The sequence below is a fragment of the Schistocerca americana genome, chromosome 9 (genome assembly GCF_021461395.2).
Source record: "Schistocerca americana isolate TAMUIC-IGC-003095 chromosome 9, iqSchAmer2.1, whole genome shotgun sequence".
In the NCBI taxonomy this organism is placed as follows: domain Eukaryota; kingdom Metazoa; phylum Arthropoda; class Insecta; order Orthoptera; family Acrididae; genus Schistocerca; species Schistocerca americana.
The window spans coordinates 72,105,049-72,129,327 of NC_060127.1; the positions used below are offsets into that span (position 1 = coordinate 72,105,049).

A 24,279-nucleotide genomic window follows, 5' to 3' on the forward strand; every position below is an offset into this window, starting at 1 on the left:
CCACTTCACTCGGGGAAAAGGGTACTTTCAACAGGGTTATAGCATATTTTCACCCAGAAAATCTGCATTTTTAACTGGAAAATCATGGAGAATTCTGAAAATTTATTTTTCTTGTCCGTGTATACACCCTGAATAATAAAGACAACACTTAACAGCTTGCCCTACGTGACTCAGAGACTGTGACGACGTCCAATCATGTGATGGGAGTCACAAGGCAAGCAGAGTGAAAGTTGATTTTGCATTCATTCAATGCTTTTTCCAGTATCAGTGCAATGGAATTCGATCAAGATATGTGTTGACTGAAACAATCAAGTACAATATACTACTGTCACACAACATAAAGTACTGCCTGTCTGACACTGAAAGAAATCGGAAACTCACTCGAACGTATTAGGGATAGTATAAGAAATGGATTTTAATTTGCAGAGTGTTTAACATGTATTCCTTAAAAGTGAACTTTTTCTTAAAGTGAGGTCATTAAAAGAGGAAAAATAACGCTCTTACGGGAGTTTCTCTGGGACTGACAAATATTCATGAAAAGTGGGTTTGTTAAATCGGGATTTTACTGTATTGAAGTTGCTGGTTTGAAACTTCCTAGTGTATATATATATTAAATAACAAATGTTGAATCATATTTTATAATAAAAATATTTATTTTATTTCTGGTTACTAATTACATGAAAATGCCAGTGTTTGCATTATATTACAGTTTGGTGCCAATATGCAAGGCATCAAATAGAAAAGAAGACTCCTCTATTCATGAAGATTGATCAGCGTTATTAATGGATATAATGATTTTTCATTTAACAGTGGCATATTACATGTCCGTATCAAACTTTGTTTTTCTACAACTAGTAATTCAAAGTAATGAGATGTTATTTTTATTAAAGTATTATTCAGTATTTGTTAATAAATATGGAATTTAAATAAGAGTGAAAAAAATTGCTACTAGTGAGATTTGAACCATTTGCTTTATGATTAGCGGACTTCCACGCTTAGCTACTGGTTTCTGAGATCTGTACAGTGTCTCCCATGCCCCCTCTTTCAACCACTTTTATCACACTGGTAAGGCATGTGAAACTGAACATTAAATGTATTCCCTACTGCAAAGACCAACTGAAAACTGGCAGGGACAGTGGTTTGCACAGTGGAAGTGGCAATGCAAAGGGAACTAACAGCCTCAGGCTTCCATTGATGTGTTGCTGGTGGCAGCAGTCAAGACTGTTGCTTTAAACTAGACAATATTGATTTCAACGAAGTTACATCACAATACAGGGCACAGAAAATTTAATGTAATCTTGAGATTCTTGTACAGTGTGTCCAGTGAAGGGATCACTGATTTCAAAATAAATATCTCAGAAACTATGATCAATCGACGAGCATAACAAAAGCTGTGATTATTGTGAAAGTTGTAAGAATTTTATACAGAAGTTTCAAGATAGTTCGAAAAACTGCTAACAGGTGGCACTGTATGCTGTGCAGCTGGTACAGTATCAGCGTACATAATGCATGTCCTCAGCAAGCGGTCTTCGCAATCACATGACAATCTTTTCGAAATGTCCTCTACTCACAGTGTGGAGGTGGCACAAAGGAACAATGAAATCCGCTGTCACATTTTATAGTGCCTCAACGGAAATGAATTCAGGTGCCACATAGATCTGATTTGAACTCGTCCAGCGTGATGGTGCGATTCCAGTAGACAGTGTCTTTCAATGTAGCACACACAAAGTAGTTACAAGGAATCAGATACGGCAAATATGGATGCTAATGGATCCTTGTGCCAACAAATTTGCAATAATCCAGCACAATGATGCTATTCCTGAAGTATTCATCAAGAAAGCAAAACACTTATTCGGTGCAATGTTGCCTGGCTTCATTTTGCATGAAGCTCTCGTTTCCTGCTTGATCCTCTAACGCTAGCTGTGTAGAGTCCAGTTGTTCCAAAATTGTGATGTAACATTCACTAATGATAGTTTACTGCAGCCCAAACAGTAACTTTGGGAAAATATAGAGGTCATTCGTCACACAAATGGGAATTTACGGAACTTCAAAATCGCAAATTTTGTTTATTCACAATTCCATTAAGGTGGAAGTGTGCTTCATCTATGAACCAGATGCAGACAACGTCAAATCCTTCATCATTAATCATTGTGAGAATCTGGTTCGCAAAGTCAACTCTTTTATCTTACACGTAAGACCTGGTGGCTTTGGATTTTGAATGGAAATGTGTAAGTTGAGTCCCAGTCTTTTGCGCATACTGGAACACTTAAAGCCAGTTTCTGCTGCAATTCTTTGGACAGATTTCCTTGGCTTTTGTCAAATAATTCCACAAACTGTGGCAAAATTTTCAGGAGTACATGAGCTGTTAATAAAGTATCTGACTTTAATCTGTAAAATCATTCTTTATTCAGATAAAATTGTTTGACACTAGTCACCTTCAAGGTAGTCTCTTTCGGCTTCTACACACCTCTCCCAGTGCTACTGCCACTTCTGGAAGCTTCACTGGAAAATATCTTCTGATATGGTGTGGTGTGCAACTGCTCTGTTGAATTCTGAAATCTGGTCACTTCATCTCTCTCTTCAGTTTAGGGAGCAGCCAGAAGTCACTCAGTGTCTGTCAGCTGAATAGAGAGGCTGACAAACCACAGCTTTGTTGCGTTCAGTCAAAACTGAACTGATTAAGAATGATGAGTGGATGCCTTATCGTGGTGGAGGTGCCAACTTACCACTGCCACGAGTCAAGCCGTTTGTGTGTCATTGCTTCAAAAAGGCAACGCAAAACCTCATGGTAGCAATCCTTATTGACAAGAGTATCTTCTGAGCTGTAATCTTGATGTACCACACCATTGGAGTCGCTCAGTTGTTAGGAACTTTGGCACAAATTTTCTGAGGTCCAGATGTTCCATTAAAATGGAATGAATGAATCCAGTACCAATTTTAATCTTACCTGCAAGTTCGCTGACTTTGATTTGTCGACCCTGCACCACCAGTGTACTTATGTGTTCAATAACCACCTCATTTGTGGATCTTGGGGGCCCTACCTGAATGTGCTTCATTCTTCACTGATGAGCAACCTTCTTTTAAGCAGTTGTACCACTCTTTTTCTCTGTGTGGTATCCACTGCTTCTTCCCCAAACACTTGTCGAATCTTGTGGATTATTTCAACTTGAGAACAGCCAAGCTTAAAACAAATTCATTGCAGTAATGTTGTCCCACTTTTTCTGTCACTTTGCCCACAACACAAAATCCAATGACTACCACTTACATGTGTTCACTTGTCAGCAGCTAGTCAGCAACTGGTTGGATCCACAGTCATGGGGAAAAAGTCAGATTTATCCACTACGTGTACCTACAAAGGTAGAGAGTGCGCACACGCTTATTATATTCTTGGCTTAAACAATAACAAATAAGGTTGGATACTTTTTGAACAGCCCTTGTTATTACAATTTCCTTGGGGTCAGCATTCCCCACCATAACACCAGCCAAGCTGCCTGTCCGTTGGAATTTGGCAAATAACTTTTGCATTGGGTCCTTTTGGGACATTAAATCATGTTTGAAAACTGTGCCTTGTTGCCGTAAGACTGTGTTCTAACCTGTGGTATTCCAGTACCAGAAAAATACGTTGCTCAATGACATAAATGATTTCTAGCTCTTCCTTTGGTGTGCTAACCACCTTTCACGTTTCAGTGTGGTGCACTATTTATAGGCATATGTATAGCAATTATAGTACCATGTGTTAGCAGCTTTTTGCACTATTTAGAAACTCTGTGTTAAATTCTTACAGCCTCTACAGTAAACAGCACTCTTCTATCAGTCTTAATTTTAGAGATATTTAATTTGAAAATCAGGGACTCCTTCAGTGGACACCATGTTTCTTTTTGTTGGAATTACGAGGATAAGTCAATTATTATCTGCAAAGTAGTTTTAAATTTTATTGTAATCGAATAGGAAACTTAAAAGAACAACATTTTTCAACATAGTCCCCTTGCGTTTCAACGCACTTTGTCCATTATTGTACAAGCTTCCTGATGCCCTCATAAAAGAAGGTTCTCGGTTGAGCTGCGAGCCAGGAATACACCACTTCTTTCACTGCTTCGCTGGAGGCAAATAGACGGCACCCTTAATGCCTGTTTGAGTGGACCAAACAAGTGATAGTCAGAAGGGGCAAGATTGGGACTATATTGAGGATGATCCAGTACTTCAGATTTGAGTTTCTGGAGTGTTACAGCAGTGTGGGCAGCAGTACGCAAATGGGCGTAGTCATGCAACAACACAACACCTTTTGACAGCAATCCTTGGCGTTTGCTTCGAATTGCAGGCTTTAGCCTGGCAGTAAGCATCTCACTGTAACGTACACTGTTTATTGTTGTGCCCCTTTCCGCATACTGCTCCATTACTGGATTTTGTGCATCCCAAAAAACCATAAGGATCAGTTTTCCTGCGGACAGTTGGGTCTTGAACTTATTCTTGTACGGCGAATTTGGATGTTTCCATTCCATACTCTGCCATTTACTCTCCGGCTCATAATGATGGATCTATGTTACATCACCAGTAGTGATCCTGTCTAAGAAGTTGTCTCTTTCATTACCATACCGATACAAATGTTTTTTGCAGATGTCCAAGCGCGTTTGTTCATGCAACTGTGAGAGTTGTTTTGTGACCCATCTTGCACAAACTTTACGAAATCGAAGTCTGTTGTGGGTAATTTCGTAGGCAGAACCGTGACTAATTTGCAGACGATGTGCCACTTTGTCAGTAGTTCATCGTCTAAGAGAATCATTTCACGTGAGCACTCAATGGCTTCTTCATTTGTGGCAACAAACGGTCTTCTGGTTCCTTCATCGTGCATAACACTTCTGACAATTTCGGAATTTTTCAATCCATTCATAGACACTCCGTTGTGGCAAAACACTGTTCCCGTGCTGTACTGAAAGTCTTTGATGAATTTCAGCCCTGAAATGCCTTCAAACCACAAAAAATGGATCGCTGAACGTTGCTCTTCTTTGGTGCAAATAGGCAGCAGAGCAGCCGTGCTTAACAGCACGGCAGTGATGACAAAACTAACCTAGCAGCTTGAAAACTGCAAAGATATAACAGCAAATAAACAAAGCATGCGTCATCGATGTAGAACAACAGTACTACCAAAGTAAACAAAAATATAATTAAACTGCAGATAATAATTGACTTACCCTCGTAGTATTTTGAGCAATATTTTATTCTTTTTTGTAGTAGATACATACAATTCAGAGAAGACAGGTCAGAGCACAGCATTTTATGTACCTATAGCTGTCTCCAATGACCTCGTTGTCGACGGGACATTAAACACTAATCTCCTCCTCCTTCTCCTCCTCCTCCACCACCTATAGCTGTGGGTTATTTCCTGCCAAGAAAGAGACTTGACGTGTCCCCCCCCCCCCCCCCCCCCCCCCCCACACACACACACACACACACACACACACACACACACACACACACACACACACACACACACACACAATTAAAGGATGAAACATGTCTGTCATGTGGCAATTTAACTATTACTGTGATTTATTTCAGCCGGTTGAATGTGTACCTTGGAAACAATCGCAACCTGATGCGTGTAACAGAAACAGACCGCCGACGAAAATTGCTGCGACGTGGACGTCATGTGGTGGTCACTGCTCTGGCGGATCTTCCTCGAACAGAACATGACCCGCAGTCCTTCACATTTGACCTTCTAATTTTCTCAGTAAGTTTCTTTCACATTCTCGTTTCTGTATAATCAAATTTCTCTAGATCAAAGCATAGAGAAGCATATTTAATTGGCAGGTAATAGACGCTAGTTGAGTACTTTGTATGAACCTTCATTGGAGTTGCAAATGGTGAAGAAAATTGTTTTGTAGTTATAACCTGTGTGAAAATAGCTTCTTAACTGCTTTGTCACAGGTGTTCGGTAACAAATACTTCAAATACAAATTGAAGTACGATATTTTGGCAGGCCTGACTATGAAAAATTATCTGTGTGATGTTTTCCTGCGCCCTTTCCAAGACCTCAGTTCTGCAAGAACCTTCTAGTGGAAAGTAAATTTTATTGCATTGTGGTATTCCCCTACATGGGGTTAAACTCAGGATTAGAGACAAAAGGAACATTTCAGTTCACTGTTTGGCAGTTTTGATCTTCTTAAACATCTACTAGAAAAATCTCATTCAAAGGGTTACACAAAAATTGTAATGCATACTATCCTAATGTGTGGTTCCTGAAGAGGGGCATCAGCCTTTTCAGTAGTTGCAGGAGCAACAGTCTGGATGATTGACTGATCTGGTCATGTAACACTAACCAAAACTGCCTTGCTGTGCTGGTATTGCGAACCGCTGAAAGCAAGGGGACACTACAGCCGTAATTTTTTCCAAGGGCATGCAGCTTTACTGTATGGTTAACTGATGCCATCCTCTTGGGTAAAATATTCCGGAGGTAAAATCGTCCCCATTCGGATCTCCTGGCGGGGATGACTCAAGAGGACGTCCTTATCAGGAGAAAGAAAACTGGCGTTCTACGGATCGGGGTGTGGAATGTCAGATCCCTTAATTGGGCAGGTAGGTTAGAGAATTTAAAAAGGGAAATGGATAGGTTAAAGTTAGATATAGTGGTGGCAGGAGGAACAAGACTTCTGGTCAGGTGAATACAGGGTTATAAATACAAAATCAAATAGGGGTAATGCAGGAGTAGGTTTAATAATGAATAAAAAAAATAGGTGTGCGGGTAAGCTACTACCAACAGCATAGTGAACGCATTATTGTGGCCAAGATAGACATGAAGCCCACACCTACTACAGTAGTACAAGTTTACATACCAAGTAGCTCTGCAGATGACAAAGAGATTGATGAAATGTATGATGAGATAAAAGAAATTATTCAGATGGTGAAGGGAGACAAAAATTTAATAGTCTTGGGTGACTGGAATTCGGTAGTAGGAAAAGGAAGAGAAGGAAACATAGTAGATGAATATGGATTGGGGGTAAGAAATGAAAGAGGAAGCTGCCTGGTAGAATTTTGCGCAGAGCATAACTTAATCATAGGGGTAGACAACATTCCATTAGAACTACTGACAACCTTGGGAGAGCCAGCCATGGCAAAACTCTACCATCTGGTAAGCAAGATGTATGAGACAGGCGAAATACCCTCAGACTTCAAAAAGAATATAATAATTCCAATCCCAAAGAAAGCCGGTGTTGACAGATGTGAAAATTACCGAACTATCAGTTTAATAAGTCACCGCTGCAAAATACTAACGAAAGTTCTTTACAGACAAGTGGACAAACTGGTAGAAGCCGACCTCAGGGAAGATTCCGCTGAAATATTGGAACACTTGAGGCAATACCGACCCTACGACTTATCTTAGAAGATAGATTAAGGAAAGGCAAACCCACGTTTCTAGTATTTGTAGACTTAGAGAAAGCTTTTGACAGTGTTGACTGGAATACTCTCTTTCAAATTCTGAAGGTGGCAGGGGTAAAATACAGGGAGTGAAAGGCTATTTACAATTTGTACAGAAACCAGATGGCAGTTATAAGACTCGAGGGCATGACAGGGAAGCAGTGGTTGGGAAGGGAGTGAGACAGGGTTGTAGCCTATCGCCAATGTTATTCAATCTGTATATTGAGCAAGCAGTAAAGGAAACAAAAGAAAAATTCGGAGTCGGTATTAAAGTCCACGGAGAAGAAATAGAAACATTGAGGTTTGCTGATGACATTGTAATTCTGTCAGAGACAGCAAAGGACTTGGAAGTGCAGTTGAACGGAATGGAAAGTGTTTCGAAAGGAGGATATAAGATGAACATCAACAAAAGCAAAACGAGGATAATGGAAAGTAGTCGAATTAAGTCGGGTGATGCTGTGGGAATTAGAATAGGAATTGAGACACTTAAAGTAGTAAAGGAGTTTTGCTGTTTGGGGAGCAAAATAACTGATGGTCCAGGTAGAGAGGATATAAAATGTAGATCGGCAATGGCAAGGAAAGTGTTTCTGAAGAAGAGAAATTTGTTAACATAGAATATAGATTTAAATGTCACGAAGTCGTTTCTGTAAATATTTGTAGGAGTGTATCCATGTATGGAAGTGAAACATGGATGATAAATAGTTTGGGCAAGAAGAGAATAGAAGCTTTCGAAATGTGGTGCTACAGAAGAATGCTGAAGATTAGATTGGTAGATCACATAACTAATGAGGAGGTATTGAATAGAATTGGGGAGAAGAGGAGCTTGTGGCACAACTTGACTAGAAGAAGGGATCGGTTGGTAGGACATGTTCTGAGGCATCAAGGGATCACCAATTTAGTATTGGAGGGCAGCGCGGAGGGTAAAAATTCTAGAGGGAGACCAAGAGATGAATACACTAAGCAGATTCAGAAGGGTGTAGGTTGCAGTAGGTACTGGGAGATGAAGTAGTTTGCACAGCATAGAGTAGCATGGAGAGCTGCATCAAACCAGTCTCAGGACTGAAGACCACAACAACAACAACAATCATATCTCGAACTACGCCAGACATGACTCACGAGAAAATTGTAGTTAAGCAATAATTCACTCACGTACAGTGAACAGAACAACTATTCACAAACAATGTAATGTAATTACAAATGAAATTGTCGCATATTAAATGCCACACTGTGTGTGAAGTTTCTTGAACTACATATAGGTAAAAGTTGAAATGGAATTGGCACTGTGACAAGCTGATAAGAAAGTATTGTTCTACCATTTTGGAGAAATAAGCAATAATAATGTCCAAAGTCTTTCTGCAGTTGGCAGAAATATGATGGAATTTTTGGACTCTCTCCTCAATATATTTCTTACTTGCTGCTATTTGTAACAAAAAATAAGTTGTTTAAATAATCTGTTACACATACGACCATGATACATCTTGAACTCCTGTTCCTTGTCTGAGATTCTGAATGAGGGTGACAAATCGAATGGCATGTGTATGAGGGTTGAATGAAAATTAACGCCTCAACCTTTGTTAATTGGGTTTGGATGGGAATATTTTAATAAATCAAATGCAGAAATATTCCTTAGAATGTGATCTTTAATTACCAATATTGACTTTTCCACTTAGTCACCAGCCGATTGGATGCATTTCTGCCATCGATGAAAGTCACCAGCCGATTGGATGCATTTCTGCCATCGATGAACAACGTTTCTGAAGCCGTCGTGGAAGAAGTCGACACTGTTTCCACGACTATATTTTGTCTCCTGTCACAATTGAATAGAGAAATGTGCCACCTTCAGTCTTGTAACGTGAGATGAGTTCCTGGTAAATTTAAAGTATGTGCGCTTTCATTTAAGGAGTCAGCTTCCGGGGTACGCATGATGCACAGATCTTCAGATAGCCAAGCAAAGGACGTTCTTGTGAAATGTCGATTGTGCTGGCATTTCTCTCTCAATGATACAATGATCGTCCTGAATCAATCTGTCAACATTTTGGTTGTGAAACTCCATTGTTGCTGTCACAGGATATCCAACTCTTTGTTTGTCATGCATGTTAGATGTTTCTGCCTCAATACCTTTAATCTTACTCTCCCAATGATGCACAGTACTCGCATCAACACAATCACCATAAAGTGCTTTCATTCTGTGACGAATCTCCTTTGGGGTGACACCTTCTGCTGTCAAGAATTCAAAGACTGCACGTTGCTTAAATCGCACTGACCGACCGTCTTTGCAGGGTTCCATACTTCACACTGTAGCAACACAACTGCCCAATGCTAAGGCTTCCCACCAACTGGAGCTGTAGAGAAGAGGCAACAGAACAAGCTGGTACCTGCCACATACCAATGCTGGCAACTGTTGAAGAGTTATGAAGGTGGAGGCATTGCTTTTCAGTCAACCCTCGTATAAAGGGGTAGCAAGAAATAATTGCTGACGTCGCCACTTACAGAAATTATTTGATCATTTGTATTCTGGGATTATGAATCAAATAATTCTTATTGTCAGTAGGAATCTTTTCCGTGTTATTTAAGTAAGGATAATAAAGAAATGAGAGCATGAAGTTGGGAAGTTTTGTGAATAGTTAGCCCCTAGCTGGTACAAATGCTTGGCAACAACATGAAATACTCTGAGAGATCAGCTGTAATGGCTATCAGTACAATACAACTTTGTAGATGTGTGTTGGCTGACAGGAGGATGCAGTTTGTCTTCAAAGACTTGTGGTAGTACCCAGATTCAAAACTCTCGCTGGTAAGAAATTCATTCAGCAGAGCAGCATGGTGCAAACTGTGAACTTGTGGCATACAGTTGTCATCTTTGAATCACATATCTGTTCAAAACTCCTAATATACATTTGTGTGTGCGCGCAATAAAATATTATTTTCACTCATATTATCTCTGCTCCGTATAATTCTCTTTCATGTTATTGGATGATATAGTGTGAACGTGTGTTTACAACCTGTGGAAAGCAAGAAGGAACATTTCCAACATCTTGTGCTGTTTTACTATTGTGAGGGGAGAGCCACCTCACAGTGCCGGCAGAAGATTTATGCTGTAGACGGGGATGTCGTAGTAACAGCTCGAGCATGTCAAAAGTGGTTTAGTCAATTTTGATCTGGGAATTTCTCCCTTACAAACAAACCTTTATCTGGATGGCCAATGGTTATGGATGTGGAATGACTTAATGACATGATAGTCAACAATTCATGAATGACAATGTGGGTGTTGGCACTGGAGCTCTGTGTTGCACATGCTGCTGTAGCCAGGAACTTGAAGAAGCTAGATTACGTCAATATTTGCAGTACATGGGTTCCTCATGAACTGAGGGAAGCAAATTTGATTCAGTGTGTGTGTATCTGTGACTCCTTATTAAGAAGCAATCAGAATGCTCCTTTTCTGGAATGGATGATAACCGGAGATGAGAAGTGGATCATGTACAATACCTGAAAGAGTAAATCGTAGTGCAAGAAAGGGTAGCCATCACTATCGGATCGGGACATGATGATGTCTTCCATCACGACAACGCCTGACCACATTACTCCTGGTGACCTGTCAAAAGCTGCATTCTTTTGAGTGGGATGTGTTACCCATCCGCCATATTAACCAGATATTACCTCTTCCAACTTCCATCTTTCCGTTCGCTGCAGAATTTCCTGAATAGCAAATGCCTCATCCCTTGGAGGACTGCAGACTAAACCTCAAAAAGGTCATCAATCTGAAAACCCCCACATTTTCGAATAATGGAGTTTATAAGCTTCCAGAGAAATGGCAATATATTGTCAACGAGAATGGTGTATAATGCAAGAAATAAATATTTTTTTTACAAAACTGATCCACCTTATTTAGTTGTAATGTGCACAACCTTGTGTGTGGAGTGTGCCATGAAGTCAAGAAAACTTTTCAATCTGTTAATGTAGATATTCAAATAATTTGTAGAAAGAGTGCCTGATGGGATATGTTTTTATTTTAGTTTCGAATTGGTTGGGATTCAATTATTTATGTAAGATGGGAGGTTGCGGAATGTTTATCACAAGAGTGTATAACTGCATTCTGAAGCCTGGACAAGAGGAGTCTATATGAAAATTATTTGTGTGTCAGTTAAGGAACATATTTATTGGGAAGTTATTGTAAGAATTCAAAGATCCTTAAAAGGACTTATGCTAGATGTGTGGTTGTCTGTTTTATGTGATATTCTTATTGCTCACTTCTGCTAGATAAGCACTTCATTTACTTTTGGCACAGAGCCCCAGAAAATAGTACCGTAAAACAAAAGGGAGGGAAAATACGTGAAATATGCCAACTGTCTGTTCTTTAGGTCAGCTCAGTGAGAGAAACTTCTAAGGACATAACATGCTGAGCTTGCTCAATTTACCCCTGTGTTGCTTCCATTTTAATTTGTCAACCAGCTGGACCACAAGAAATTTTACGCCTTGTGCTTCATTCAGCATATTTTAATAACTATGCCTGATGCTAAAAGGTCAGTCTTGCTTTTTTGAAATTGCATTATATGAGTCTCAGAGATTTCGCATTTAAACTGTTAACAGTGAACCAATTGTATGTGTCATCAGCTGTAAGCTGTGTCTGCTAGGTTTGGGTTTGAGTTTGAGCCCTCAACGAGTATGCATTTCACCAGATATCATAGTTTTTGAACTGTCCCTTAAGGACATTAGAAGATCATTTATGTAGGTTAAGAACAAGAGTGCGCCTAGTACAAATCCTGATGGAACACAAGATGGTGTTCCCCCTTTTTGAAGTCGGTTTCTTGCATAAATTGTACCTTAAAGGAATTAGCTTACTGCTACAGAAATCGGTAAATGTAATCTATGTGTATGGACAAACGAATGATTCCAATTTAAGAAAGATTGGATGGTTTATTCAAGTGAAAGTGCTTAACAAATTGAGCAAGTCACTAACTCATTGGTCCATCTGTGGTCTGCATGCAAGTAGGTATTTGGCTTGGTATTGCTTGACAGAGTTGTTGGGTGTCCTGAGGGATATTGTGGCAAATTCTGTCTAAGTGGTGTGGTATAAGATTTTCAAAATCACGAGCTGGTTGGAAAAATCTCCCTCCCCCATCCCCCCCACCCCGATTCTCCCCCCACCCCGATTCTCCCCCCACCCCGATTCTCCCCCCACCCCGATTCTCCCCCCACCCCGATTCTCCCCCCACCCCGATTCTCCCCCCACCCCGATTCTCCCCCCACCCCGATTCTCCCCCCACCCCGATTCTCCCCCCACCCCGATTCTCCCCCCACCCCGATTCTCCCCCCACCCCGATTCTCCCCCCACCCTGATTCTCCCCCCACCCCGATTCTCCCCCCACCCCGATTCTCCCCCCACCCCGATTCTCCCCCCACCCCGATTCTCCCCCCACCCCGATTCTCCCCCCACCCCGATTCTCCCCCCACCCCGATTCTCCCCCCACCCCGATTCTCCCCCCACCCCGATTCTCCCCCCACCCCGATTCTCCCCCCACCCCGATTCTCCCCCCACCCCGATTCTCCCCCCACCCCGATTCTCCCCCCCCCCCCCCACCCCACCCCGGTTCTCCCCCCCCCACCCCACCCCGGTTCTCCCCCCACCCCACCCCGGTTCTCCCCCCACCCCACCCCGATTCAAACCAGGCTGTAGCTGTACCTCTTCTTGTGTTTCTAAGCAAAGTTTAAAACCTACTATCAGCCCATGCATTAATGATGTGGTGTACTCTGTGTTTAAACTTAAAATTGTTCACCGGATGTCTGGGAGCATACACTCCTGCCTTGCTGATTGAAATCGTAACACGAACTATGCTCGTGGGTAGGCACTTGGGTGGTACCATTGTGGAAACTAGTTTAGATGTCGCTCTTACAGCACTTTCAGTGGTACCTTCCTCAGAAGTGTTTTGCTATGTTTTGTTTTTTTACATTTTTCTTCTGTGTGTCTTTTCATTTGCAGATCAATTATTGACATATTTATCATTGAATGTTAACATCTTGTCCTTCATTTTTAGCCACAGCTAATGGTCGTGGCCGTCAGTGGTATGTTCCGGGAGCCAGGTGGTTCAAAACCGTTCCCCATTCGCTCATTTAGCCGCGTAATGGTCATAGTACCTCACGGAGTTGGCATGTGCATCACCAATGATGAGCTTCTTATCACAAATCCCACAGCAGACCAGCTGAAGGTAAGTTCTGCTCTGCATCTTTTATAGACTTCACACAAGGAACTAAAAGTCTCCAAAATATAAAAACGAACAAAATGTAGTGATAGAAAGTCCAGGTTGAATATAGTTTCCGTATGAGGATAGCTTGCTACTCACCAAATGAGGAGGCACTGACTGAAATAAAATAATTTTGTGAGCGCTGTGTTGGAAGCAATGTTTCCAGTGTACAACCGGCCACATTGACAAGGTTCTGTATGTACATGTAAAACAAATAAGGAGCATGTGGCTCTCAAAAAAGAACTACAATTAGCTGGTGGGTGGGCCCTAACACTACCCTAGACTCTTGGAAACATCAATCACAAAGCTATTTTAATTAAACTATAGTAGATATGAAAATACTTAAGCAGCAATGAAACGTTTACAGACATGTTACCTCTCTTGTTATTCTTTGGCAATTGTAAGATCAGTCTTACTGTAAACAAAATACCGCTCAGAGACTGGTCGTAAAGTGCAGTGCAGCTACACCGTACATTGTGACACCATTGGGAATTGGCCCTACTTATGTAACAGCTGTTTTTTTGTTACTCCAATGTGAATGACACAAGAAGACACACTCACATTAAAAATCACCAACCATCATATTAAATGTTCAATTCCTGTAGTTCTTGTTGCACACATCATTAGACAGTCACTTTCTGTGAGGGTTGCAATTTTAATAGTGGCAACTGCCCATTAAAAGATATACATGTTCAAAGTTTTACTGACCTTCATTCGCCCACAGTGTGTATTTTGAGTACAAGTTTCAGAGTTAATGTCCTTGAGAGCTTCCTTCAGTTTAGAATTCAAGTGGATGTCACAAAGAATTAAGTCTGGGCATTGCGGTGGTTGGTACAGCACTTCCCAGGCCATTCGATTGAACAAATCGATCACAACTTGCAATGTACACATCCAAGCATTGTCCTGCAAAATGATGGGCATGTCCTGCAGAAATTGTCATCTCTTCTTTCTCTAAGCTGTTCACATCACAACCTGCAACCAGCTTAGAGAAAGAAGCAACTGCAAGGCTTACCTGGCAGAAGGATCCACCAGTTGTCAGATTCATCCCACCTACAAACACTGCAACAGTGGTGCCATTCCAGAAAACCAACAGGATCACCAGTGTCTCCTCAGATCCTTAAGCTCATCCCAGAACCTCTCCCTGGAGTCCATCTCCCTCCTCACCCCTACCACTCCGCGCACTCCTACCTTCTACCTGTTTCCTAAAGTCCATAAACACAACCACCCGCACTTCCCCCTGCCTTCTGTGTAACCTACCTACTGCACCTAGCTGCCCTACCCTCTCTCCACCTTGTATTCTCCCAAAAGCAGCATTTTACTGCCCTTCACCCCTACCCTGCTATCTGTCCTCCTGCCTGTCGTAGCTACCTCCTTAGCCCTTCCACCACCCAGATTGCTTCTCCCATCATGCATTGTTATTCTCAGTCCGGCTTTGGCAGCCAGTGACAGTGGTCATGTGTGTGTGTGTGTGTGTGTGTGTGTGTGTGTGTGTGTGTGTGTGTGTGTGTGTTTGTTTGTTTGTTTGTTTTGTCTAATTCAGGAGGAGGCCTTTGACCAAAAGCTTGCTTGTCTGACTGTCTTTTTGTTGTGCCTATCTGTGACTCAACGTCCGCAATATATGAGGTGCCACAATAAAGTAATGAGGCTGATGTGAAAAAAAAATGTTGCTTACCATTTTAGTCAAGTTTAGTGTTGTCTCCTTCAAAGTAGTTCCCTTCTGATTGCACACACTTTTTCCAGCGCTTCTGCCATTGATGGTAACATTTCTGGAACTCATCTTGTGTAATATCCTCCAAGACCCTCGTCACAGCTTTTTGGACATCTTGCGGTGTTTGAAAATGGTGTCCCTTGATCGCCGTTTTGATTCTTGTAAATATAAAAAGGTTGCACCGAGTGATATCTGGTGAATAAGGTGGCGGTGGTAGTACTGAAATTTGTTTTGAGGTTAAAAATTGCTGTACTGACAAAGCAGTACAGGATGGCGCATTATCGTGATGCAGAATCCAGTTATCAGCAATGTTGGCACGGACACGAACTCTTTTATGAAGTCTTTCTAAAATTTCTTTGTAGTAATATTGGTTAACCGTTTGTCCAGGAGGCATCCACTCTTTGTGAACAATTCCCTTAGAATCAAAGAAGCACACAAGCATGCATTTCACTTTTGACTTTGACATGCGAGCTTTTTTTGGTCTGGGTGATCCCTTTGAGCTCTTGACATAACCTCCTCTCCAAAAGCCTTCTAAAACTTACCATAAGTTGTCATCGCGCTTTCACCCATTTTAACGCAAAAAGAAATGGCATATCGTTGCGCAATATTATGCAGTTCCATTTCCGTGATGAGAGACACACCACCTGTTAACTTATTACAGTACAGCTCCGACTGAGCAGTTGCCGCTTGGACTAGAAGCAGTCTGTAGACCAAGGTCAAAGATATTGTGCCTACGCAAGCCTGCAGGGTTGCCACATCTTGCAAAGAAAATCATTCTCATTACTTTATTGTCGCATTTCGAGTGGTATGTAGCAGTCTATCCTTCTCATATTATTCTCTTTATTCTGTGCTCCATTATCCATTGTTTGTCCTGTAATGAATGTAACTTTGGCACAGAAAGAGTTGAAATACAGCTATTACACTGTTGAACACTCCATCCATGTAAATGAAATCTGACAAAGAGCGTTTTAATACAGATTAAAACTTTCTTCCTGAAATCCTTGTTCCCTACTGAAGGGGAATTATTGGATAGAAATAAGCAGTTGTTTACAAACCTATAAATGACCTTCATATCTGTGCAACTTTTATACAATGTGCACTTTCTATCTCATATTGTTTATTGTGAATGTGACCTGTTGAACTGCAATATTAGTTGTTTTTTGTAGGTTGCATTCCAGCCTCCGAAACCTGTCGAGACACCAATTACAGCTCCAGCTGGCCCATCTCAGCTTGTTGCTGCCACGCCACCCTCTGCTGCCATCGCTACTGCAGTATCACCTATAGCGATGGCAGATGAAGCCGTCAAACAGCAGATTGTTGAAGCTCTGGCTCAGCAAACGGGCATGAACCTTCTCTGGTCAAAAAAGTGAGTATAAATGTGGGACCTTAATTTTTGGTACAAGGAGTGTTGAGACAGTAAGGTTTCTTAGGACTGTTAACAAAATTACCAGAATTGCCTAAAAATATTCATCAGATCAGATACAGCAGCCACTCTACTTCTCAACAAACTTACTGCTGGAACTGAGTCACTTGTTATACATTGGGGTCAACTTGTATATGAAGGTCTCAGAAGTGCGTAACTTGGAATTGGGACAAGTATGCAACTGTAGTTTACATCCCTTTGTCGTTGTGAAAACATTAACCTGCTGAAGTTCTCGGAGACCAAAACTGTATGTTGGATTATCTGACCTACCACTTTGAAACTTGGGCACATGGTATCTTGTGCCTCTTAATTCCAAATATGCTATCAATATTTTTTTCTGTGTTTAAAAGTAATGGTTCTACAGTTACATAAACCCCTGTGAAGTGCGTGGCAGAGAGTATTTAACATGATACCACATACTAGGATATGTTTTTGTTCCAGTCATAAGGTATGTAGGAAGGAACACCATACTTGGCTAATCTTTTTTTCCACACTCCCTATGGGAGCAATTCTTAGGGGTATGAAGAATATCTGTAGATTCTTCACTTAATACTCCTCCTCAAAACTTTTTAAGTAGGCTTTTGCCACTTTTTCAAAGTGGCCACACACACACACACACACACACACACACACACACACACACACACATATAAATGAAAGAAACCCTGTGACCTTTGTAGAAGTTCACTGTCCCCTCTTACTCCTGTTTGATTTGGGTTCCACACACATGAGTGGTTTCTAAGACAGTGTACACAAGTGATCTGTAAGCAGTCTGCAAAAAAGACCTAGCTGCACTTTCCCAGGGGCATGTCTATTTGGGCAGGTATTCCATTTCGCTGTGCAAACTGTTACATCCCGATATTTAAGAGACTCAACTGCTTCCAGTTAACTCATTGGTATTGTAGTCATTGTGTACCTCTTTTATTATTATTTCTTTCTTGTCTCAGACGTTATGTCTGGTTAAAAATGGAAGGTGACGCGGACCTTGATCAAGCGTGACTTCCTTTTAACTGTACGGTATATGTTACATTGCATTTAGGAACTTTCGGGTGATTGAACATGTATCAATAATTACAGATTTCTGTAGTTGTATATGTACGTTTGGATGTAGCTGTATTGCTTTGATGTACTGGTGGATATTGTGTGGTATGACTCCTGTAGTTGATAGTATAATCGGTATAATGTCAACTTTATCCTGATGCCACATGTCCTTGACTTCCTCAGCCAGTTGGATGTATTTTTCAATTTTTTCTCCTGTTTTCTTTTGTATATTTGTTGTATTGGGTATGGATATTTCGATTAGTTGTGTTAATTTCTTATTTTATTGGTGAGTATGATGTCAGGTTTGTTATGTGGTGTTGTTTTATCTGTTATAATGGTTCTGTTCCAGTATAATTTGTATTCATCGTTCTCCAGTACATTTTGTGGTGCATACTTGTATGTGGGAACATGTTGTTTTATAAGTTTATGTTGTAAGGCAAGCTGTTGATGTATTATTTTTGCTACATTGTCATGTCTTCTGGGGTATTCTGTATTTTCTAGTATTGTACATCTGCTTGTGATGTGATCTACTGTTTCTATTTGTTGTTTGCAAAGTCTGCATTTATCTGTTGTGGTATTGGGATCTTTTATAATATGCTTGCTGTAATATCTGGTGTTTATTGTTTGATCCTGTATTGCAATCGTGAATCCTTCTGTCTCACTGTATATATTGCCTTTTCTTAGCCATGTGTTGGATTCGTCTTGATCGATGTGTGGCTGTGTTAGATGATATGGGTGCTTGCCATGTAGTGTTTTCTTTTTCCAATTTACTTTCTTCGTATCTGTTGATGTTATGTAATCTAAAGGGTTGTAGAAGTGGTTATGAAATTGCAGTGGTGTACCCGATGTATTTATATGAGTGATTGCTTTGTGTATTTTGCTAGTTTCTGCTCGTTCTATAAAGAATTTTCTTAAATTGTCTACCTGTCCATAATGTAGGTTTTTTATGTCGATAAATCCCCTTCCTCCTTCCTTTCTGCTTAATGTGAATCTTTCCGTTGCTGAATGTATGTGATGTATTCTATATTTGTGGCATTGTGATGGTGTAAGTGTATTGAGTGCTTCTAGGTCTGTGTTACTCCATTTCACTACTCCAAATGAGTAGGTCAATATTGGTATAGCATAAGTATTTATAGCTTTTGTCTTGTTCCTTGCTGTCAATTCTGTTATCAGTATTTTTGTTAGTCTTTGTCTATATTTTTCTTTTAGTTCTTCTTTAATATTTGTATTATCTATTCCTATTTTTTGTCTGTATCCTAGATATTTATAGGCATTTGTTTTTTCCATCGCTTCTATGCAGTCGCTGTGGTTATCCAATATGTAATCTTCTTGTTTAGTGTGTTTTCCCTTGACTATGCTATTTTTCTTACATTTGTCTGTTCCAAAAGCCATATTTATATCATCGCTGAATACTTCCGTTATCTTTAGTAACTGGTTGAGTTGTTGATTTGTTGCTGCCAGTAGTTTTAGATCATCCGTGTATAGCAGATGTGTGATTTTGTGTGGGTATGTTCCAGTAATATTGTATCCATAATTTGTATTATTTAGCATGTTGGATAGTGGGTTCAGAGCAAGGCAGAACCAGAAAGGACTTATTGCGTCTCCTTGGTATATTCCACGCTTAATCTGTATTGGCTGTGATGTGATATTATTTGAATTTGTTTGGATATTAAGTGTGGTTTTCCAATTTTTCATTACTATGTTTAGGAACTGTATCAATTTAGGATCTACTTTGTATATTTCCAATATTTATAGTAACCATGAGTGGGGTACACTATCAAAAGCTTTTTGGTAATCAACGTATGCATAGTGTAGCGACCTTTGTTTAGTTTCAGCTTGATATGTCACCTCTGCATCTATTATCAGTTGCTCATTACAACCTCGTGCTCCTTTGCAGCAGCCTTTTTGTTCTTCATTTATAATTTTGTTCTGTGTTGTATGTGTCATTAATTTCTGTGTAATGACTGAAGTTAATATTTTGTATATTGTTGGTAGGCATGTTATGGGGCATTATTAAGCTGGGTTTGCTGTGTCTGCTTGATCTTTAGGTTTCAGATAAGTTATTCCATGTGTAAGTGTATCAGGGAATGTGTATGGGTCTGCAATGTAACTGTTAAATAATTTATATATCTAAAAACAAAGATGATGTGACTTATCAAATGAAAGTGCTGGCAGGTCGACAGACACACAAACAAACGCAAACATACACACAAAATTCAAGCTTTCGCAACAAACTGTTGCCTCATCGGGAAAGAGGGAAGGAGAGGGAAAAGACGAAAGGATGTGGGTTTTAAGGGAGAGGGTAAGGAGTCATTCCAATCCCGGGAGCGGAAAGACTTACCGTAGGGGGAAAAAAGGACGGGTATACACAGGCGCGCGCGCGCGCGCACACACACACATATCCATCCACACATATTTCTGTTAAATAATTTAGTTAGATGTGAATGTGTTGAGGTGAATTTCTTTAGCCAGAAATTTGCTATTTTATCATTTCCAGGGGCTTTCCAATTGTGCATAGAATTAATTGCTCGGGTGACTTCATGTTGCAAAATTATCACTTCAGGCATTTGTGGTATCATCTTGTACGTATCTGTTTCTGCTTGTATCCACCGTGCATGGCTGTTATGTTGTACCGGGTTTGACCATATGTTGCTCCAGAAGTGTTCCATGTCTGTTATGTTTGGTGGATTGTTTATTTTTATGTGTGTGTTATCTATTGTTTGGTAAAATGTCTTTTGCTTTGTGTTGAATATTTGGTTTTTCCTTCTATTTTCACTTTTTTTGTATCTTCTAAGTCGTTTGGCCAATGCTTGTAATTTCTGCTTCTTTTCATCTAATTGCTCTATCACCTCTTGTTGTGAGTTTTTACCTAACCTTTTTCGTTTTTTGTCTGATATTTCGTTTCTTATAAATTGTGTTAGCTGTCCGATGTCTTTTCTCAGTTTTTCTATTCTGATCTGTAGCCTGTGTTGCCATGCTGGTTTTGTGGGTTTCTTCTGTGTGTTGGTTGGTTCTGACCTCTGCCTAGTGTGTATATTTAGTGTAGTGAGTGCTCCTATATAAACCAGTAGTTGTAACTCTTCCATAGTTGTGTTTTCATTTATTTTGTTGTGTATGATTGTGTTGATAGTTTTTATTGTTGTTTCGACTTGTGGGTTATTTGGCGGTCTATGCAAGAATGGTCTAATGTCTTGTATTTGTGTCTTTGTATTCTATATATGTCAGCTGAAATTTTTCTTCTATATCTAACATGTGTGTCGCTTCGTGTTCTATTTGTGCTTGTTCTGGTGGCTGTCTTAAGATTTCGTTTTCCTCTGACTCTTTAATTGATGCGTGTTGTTCTTTGTTTGTTTGCTCTGGGATGTTTGAGTCCATTACTGTATTTTTTTCTTCTTCTTCTTCTGATTGCACATTATTTTGTTCCAGTATTTGTTGTACTTGTTGTTTGTTGTTTTCTAATTCTGACTGGGGTATCCGGTTATTTTTGATTATTACACGGATCTGATCAGCTAGTCGTTGTCCTGTTAAAAATTTTAATTCCGGGTATCTGGTAATAAATGTTGTGCATACTTGTGATCTGTATCCAGTTGTGCTGGTTCCTAGGTTTGTTGCTTGGTAATAACAGAACATGAGGTGTCGGTTAACCTCATCTGACCATCTCATCTTCTGTCTTTGTTTTCCTTCTACGGTGGTTGCAGGAAGCATATCCTGCAAAACACCTCTATTTGGATTTGAATCATTTTCCAGTTGGCTAGGAGTGTCGTTACCATTGTGGGCGGGCGTAGGGTTCAAGTGTCGTCCGTGACCATGACGGCACTTGTCCGAGGCTTCTTTAGTTCTGTCCTGAACCAACTAATCACACTAAAGGGGGGTTAGCCCTATTAGTGGTTTGTTCTTTTCGTCGCCTTTTACGACTGGCAGAACATACCGGAGGCCTATTCTTTTCCCGGGCCTCCACGGGAATTATTATTATTATTATTATTTCTGTTTTGTACGCAGTTTTACATTTCTGTATATTTAAACAAGTTGCCAGTCTTTACATAACTTTGAAACTTTATCAGCATTTGAAGGGATACTTGCGCAGATTTTCTCATACAGTACTACATTATAGATAACTGCATCGTCTACAAAGTGTCTAAAGGTTTCTACTCATATTGTCTGCCAGGTCACAATATCAACAACCAGGTCTCAACACACTTGCCTAGGGCACACATGAAGTTACTTTTACATTTATTGATGACTCTCTGTATGAGATGAGATTAGATTAGATTTACTTTCATTCCAATTGATCCATAGTGAGGAGGTCCTCCAGGATGTAGAACATATCAGAAAAACAACACTACATGACAAATACTTACAACTCAAACAAATAAGCTAATGTACCATTCCATAGGTCCCAAGTGGCAAATTCATATTCTTTGAGGAAAAAACCTTGTTTCACAAAGCGCCTAGCATCCAGCGCACGTTGGTCTATCGATTATTGGGATGACTTTGAAACGTGTCTCTGTCGGTTTTTGAACATGTTGTAGGTTTATTTCTGAGTGAATCGTAAGTTGGTTTGTGAATGCGTGCATAGTGTACGTGATGTCTCTGTCAGTGGAACTTGTCACATCCTGCAGACAAAAGGGGCTATACGAGCTGAGTAGAGTATAGCCAAACTAAAGAAAGCCAACCACTGTCTGATTATGTGGTTGATTGTGTTTGCGAATGATGAGTGTTGTTAAGATAACCAGCGTAATCCATAAATTCAGACTGCCAGAGTGCAAATAAATGACTATCAGAAATAACAGGTAAGAAAGATTACGTATTATCTTCTCGGTGTATCCAAGAAAATGAAGTTTTGACAGAAAATTTTTGGCCAGATCGCTATACTAGCAAGGGCCAGTAGTAGTCTCCGGCTAGCAGCCACTTTAAGGTCTATTCTGCAAGTAGCGCAGAAAACGCGTTGTACGAACACGTAACAATGCCTAACTGGAGAATAATCGCGGGATAAATAAACTGGTGATTCTGGCAGAGTTAGCGAAGTTAATCGGCAAATAAGCTTCGACATTGGCAGGAAAAGATACAGAATTAGTGATGACAACATTATTTGTTAGAACGAGGAAGGAGAAGAAATGGTGACATCACTTAAATTATGGAAGAATGTGACGATTCCAAATTTATATAAAAATTTCGCACTACTACTTTTCGTTCTCATGCTTGAGAAACTGGAGCATATGAATAAAGTGTAAAACTATTTCCTAACGCAAAGCTTTTTGCTTGTAGTAGGCCTAATAGGCATTTGATATTGGTACTTTGTGAATTATATTCCGCCGTTTTATAAAATTGACCATTTCTGCCGAAACAGTCTCATTTATTTGGCATGTGTTACAATTGCTGCAGTATTATAAAGGCTTATTTTGTTGTATCTCGCAGACAGTGACAAAATAGACGTAATCAGGTCGAGAAACCACACCAGTCTTGGACCTATTTGTAATTACAGCTTTTTCAATGCTAGACAACGACATTTCGATTTTTCATTTAGCAAAACGTTTGACGAATTTTGATGAGGTAACAGATCCTTTTGCAGAAAGGAAACATGCCATGTAAAGCTGTAACAAGAGTAGTGAGAAAAAAATTCTAGGAGCTAGGGATTCAAGAAATGTGTACTGTCTTGCTTGTCTCTTCTCTTTACTGGTTTTGTGTATCCTATACTTAATTTTATGTCACACAAAGCAGCAAGTTGTTAGCTAATAGGGAAAAGAGAGTGCAAATTTTCTGAAGGGGCAGGATGTCAAACCGGCTGACTGGAAGCAGGAGAGGCACCATAGGACATTTCAGTTTCTACTGTCCTGAATATAGTTTGATGGCATCCATTACAAAATATACACGTTTCAATTCCACACAACGAAAATAACATGTCTTTAACAATTCCTCGGACACATATGTTTTGTGTATCAGATTCTTCAGAAAGATGTGTGCTACAAAATGAACATATTTTTGAAATCTCGATATTTTAATTTTTGACGTCCTATCTCAAACGCTCAAGGGACGCCACCATCTACTATTGCCCTGGTTCGGAAATATCGCAGAGCAGTCTGAGTTATAATGGGGAAGCGGATAGTCTCCATGTGACTCGTGTTTACATTTAGTGATTTTGCTGTTTCCTCTTTGTCTACTGCACTCACGTCAAATGAAAACAAAATTGATTTCTTTGGGCGGGAGCTACCATGTGAATTAAAATACAATCACATAATTACGGAAGGCTAAAACACATCATTAGTTTCAGATTTTATTTTATTTCCACCTTTCTGACAGTCAAGCATTAATTGCCGTACAGAATAATGAAGTTATTTTTATCGGTTTGCTGAAGAAAGTTTCTTTTATTAATCTTTTTCGCTGAGGCAGTCAATATATTTGAAACAAAGGGTTTAATTTCCAACTATTGCCTAGTTTCAACTGTTCGGTGCATTTAAAGT

At 40.0% G+C, this 24,279-nt stretch overlaps 1 protein-coding gene across 1 annotated transcript in view; it reads left to right on the forward strand.

Annotated features, from left to right (window-relative positions):
• The window catches only part of LOC124550905 (nuclear RNA export factor 1-like), a 144,063-nt gene that overhangs the window by 102,375 nt on the left and 17,409 nt on the right, over positions 1-24,279 (forward strand). The window contains exons 11-13 of the mRNA XM_047125687.1: positions 5,557-5,728; positions 13,443-13,613; positions 16,524-16,723. Of these exons, the coding sequence (XP_046981643.1) occupies positions 5,557-5,728; positions 13,443-13,613; positions 16,524-16,723 (543 nt within the window). The remainder of the gene's footprint in view (positions 1-5,556; positions 5,729-13,442; positions 13,614-16,523; positions 16,724-24,279) is intronic.